Below are 3360 nucleotides of genomic sequence, written 5' to 3' on the forward strand. Positions count from 1 at the left end.
GGGTTGGGGTAGCGGATATCCCAGCCCTCCCTGGTCCTGCAAGCGCCGGTGTGGCGACGAACATGTTTGGCAGATCCTGTCGTTTGGTGAGAGCGACGCTGGGGGACTCAGAGCGAGGGGTTGGAGTATAGCGACGCTTGACGCCTCTGGTGACGGTGATGGGAGCGCAGTTCATGTAGAACTCGCGGTTGCCGATGCGGTTGAGCCAGCTCCAGGCGAAGGTGTACTCACCTGGGGCGATGCTTGGAGGAATTTGGAAGTCGAAAACGCTTGCGCCGCTTCCGTTGGCGTCTGAGGGAAGATTGCCATCCACAGCGGAGGGGCAGCCACCTTCGATGGAGTGGATGACCTTCCAGACAGAGTTCTTGTTGGGGATAAGGTCCTGAGTGAGAGAAAGCTGGCACGATCCACCACCATGTACGGCGCTCCCAATGAAGCTCAATGTCTGCTTCGCGCCAATGGCGAAGACGTTCTCGGGGGGAACCACACGCGGCCCAGGAGTGTACCTACCTGAGAACTTGCAAGGGAAATCGCCTCCATTGGCGTCGAGAGGACCATTGTCCAGAGCTCTGGGGTTGAATGGAGTGGGTGTCCTGATCTTCATATGAGCATCGACGGCGCCGGCAGAAAGCAAAGCCGCCACAGCAGCAACAAATGTCTGGGAAAAATGCATGATTGAACGTAGTTTCTAATTTCTGTTCGAACTTGAATGTTTCGTTTGGGCTTTGTCGGAAGAGCTTCGCAGAAGTGATCCGTCTGGTGCTTTTTGGTTTCTTGAAGGAATGTATGCAGTGTGCGAGTGCTTTCGAGGGATCCGTATATCTTATCTTATATCTCGTTCCGGACGAGAAACTTCGAGAGAAGGATGGTTGGAACTGTTTTCGATAGGGACTGTAGATAATCCACAGTGGCTGGAGGGAACAGTAGACAGTAGTCAAGCAGGCAAAGGAGAGAATCTGAAGAGACTGTCAGTAAGAGGAACCAGAAGGAATAATCCAGAGCACATAAAACACAGAGAAGTAAAAAGGAATGAAATGGGCTTCTTGAGGAGACAGGAAAAGTAAGAAGCAATCAAAGGACAGTGAGGCAAGTGATATATATAAGAAACACTATCATAGAACACTTGCCAGCTTCTTCCACAAAGCAGTGATAAACTGCACAGCAGCCCCCTTTTCATGAGAATGCAAATGGCTGGATAAGGAGCTTGTGATTCACACTGAAAGGGCCCAACCACACAGCCAAACAGCTGGGACATGAGTGAAATGACATGATAAATGTCACAACAAATGAACAATAGAAGGGTGAAAAAAAAAAAAACAAAGCAAATTGGATATTGAAAAGTGTGGATTTACCTCTTTGTAGCAGGACGTTTTCCGATTCGCAGAATGTTCCTGAAGCAGCTATTTGGTATGTATATTCTTTACTGGCGCCGACGCTGTATACAAATATACAGAAGGAATGGATACGAAACTCTCAACAAAACTGCCACAGGCAAGATCTGGAGAAGAGTCCAAGTGGTGCAGCGGGTGCTGGGAATAGATAGGGAGAGACAGTGTGTGGTGGACAAGGAACTAGCCCAGGTCGAAGCAACAACACGAATATAAAGCACGAATAAACCCCGAATGGGAAAAAAAGGAGAGAAAAGGGCGGAAGGGAGCGAACGGGATGCGGCAGTTTGTCGAAACGGGCCAGCGTGATGAGGAGAAGAAAGAGAGAAAAAAAAAACCCTTGGCGGAGAGAGGAGAGAGGGGAGGGGGAGGTTTATATAAAACTCCTTGGGTGCCACCACTACTACTATGTGTACTTACTCCGTACTCCTCGAGACACCGCATGGTCTATTCCCCACCTCCATCTAACGATAAGGTGCTTAGCCGCACCATGCTTGACGGGGCGTGGGCGTTGGAGCTAAAACCCGTCCGTCCCATGGGCTGCTCATCCCGGCCAATCGACCAAGGGCCATGCCTTGCTTGTGAAGGGTGAGGGCGAGGAAACAGGAGAGAGGCGGGTAGTGTGCACAAAGGGTTGCTGGTCTCCAACGGCGATTGGCCAGGGACACTTTTGGGCTGGTTTCAACATCCGCTGGGGACTGGCCGAGAGAAGAACAGCGCCGAAATGCGAAACAAGCTACTCCGTACGCTGGTTTGATTCCGTGTCATGTCACTGATGTTCAGGCACAGAGAGACATTGGCGGGTGGCCACTCAGCAGACGATGTTTCGTTCCTGATCGTAGCATTTGACGCAGTGAGTGAGTGGAGATCGAGTCGGCAAAACGAAACTGGAAACACTCATCATCCTGAAGGGGAGGATGGGGCAATTACACCGATCCTCTGAGTCTGAGGTTGCACTTCCTGAAGCAAAAAAGAAGCCAACAATCACACTGCCGGGTGGAGTACATTATTATTATTATCATACGCAAGTGCACAGTGCAGACTGTACTCCGTACATTACAGGTGGGATAGAGGAGACAAGAAAACAAAACGGCGACTCGCTCCAAGTTCCCAAGTCCCAAGGTTGCAACCAGGGCCGCCAACCAGTCAGGGCCGCCGAGATGCCCTCGACTTTTCCAGTCGTTGAGATGGCGGAGGACAACGATGTTCGCCTGTGGAACCGCGGGCTGCCACCGAACGGTTCCATTCAGCAGGCTAAATAAACTTCCCAGCTAGGGGGCCAATGGCTGGTATCTGAAGCCCCCATGCTCGAACGATTGCCAACGCCGGCTGAAAAGCCAAAAACCAACGCCAGACGGGGCAAAATCCTATCTAAGGCTTCCACGTTGTTGTATTGTAACAACTTCTTGAGATCATTCATCAATCTCCTCCGCTCCTTGTTGAAAATGACAGTACAGAGTACTTCCGTGGGCTCCATTGTTATTCTTCAAGACAGGGAATAACTTATAATGTGGAGCTGCCAGCGCGTGAGCGGCATCGCACTTACACAGTACGGAGTACGCTGGTATATCCTGGTATTTTATTAGGCCGCCCTAATATTTAGTGGGATACTAACCCTCGGTATATGTGACTGGGTATATGTGACATTCTCACATTCTGAAGGCATGTTCCCATCATCACATCACAAGCATCAAATGCTCGCTTACGCTCGCTTTTCTGCTTGCGCAGCCCCCTCTACCACTTCCACCCTCCCCCCCAACCACTCCCTACCCCCCCTTTACCACCCCTTCCACCCCTTACCCTCTACCCCCTCTACCACCACCACCACCTCTACCACCCCTACCACCCCTACCACCCCTATCACCCCTATCACTCCTACCACCTCTACCACCACCCCCTCTACCGCCTCTATCACCCTCTCCCCCTACCACCCTCTTCCACTCCGTATCACCCTGTATCACCCCTACCACCC

General features: G+C 51.4%; 2 protein-coding genes across 2 annotated transcripts in view; one reads left to right on the plus strand and one right to left on the minus strand.

Annotated features, from left to right (window-relative positions):
* Positions 1–673, minus strand: part of BDCG_04446 (uncharacterized protein) — a gene marked incomplete at both ends in the record, with an annotated part of 1215 nt that extends 542 nt beyond the window's left edge. The window contains one exon of the mRNA XM_045420108.1: positions 63–673. Coding sequence (XP_045276277.1) covers positions 63–673 — 611 coding nt within the window. The remainder of the gene's footprint in view (positions 1–62) is intronic.
* Positions 674–1841: 1168 nt separating this feature from the next.
* Positions 1842–2650, plus strand: BDCG_04447 (uncharacterized protein; the record flags this gene model as incomplete). Its single annotated transcript, XM_045420109.1, has 3 exons — positions 1842–1976; positions 2178–2245; positions 2451–2650. Exons 1-3 carry the CDS (start codon positions 1879–1881, stop codon positions 2648–2650), a joined length of 366 nt encoding a protein of 121 aa, XP_045276278.1. The 5' UTR covers positions 1842–1878.
* Positions 2651–3360: the final 710 nt, after the last annotated feature.

This window comes from Blastomyces dermatitidis (assembly GCF_000003525.1).
Source record: "Blastomyces dermatitidis ER-3 genomic scaffold supercont1.4, whole genome shotgun sequence".
Lineage (NCBI taxonomy): Eukaryota > Fungi > Ascomycota > Eurotiomycetes > Onygenales > Ajellomycetaceae > Blastomyces > Blastomyces dermatitidis.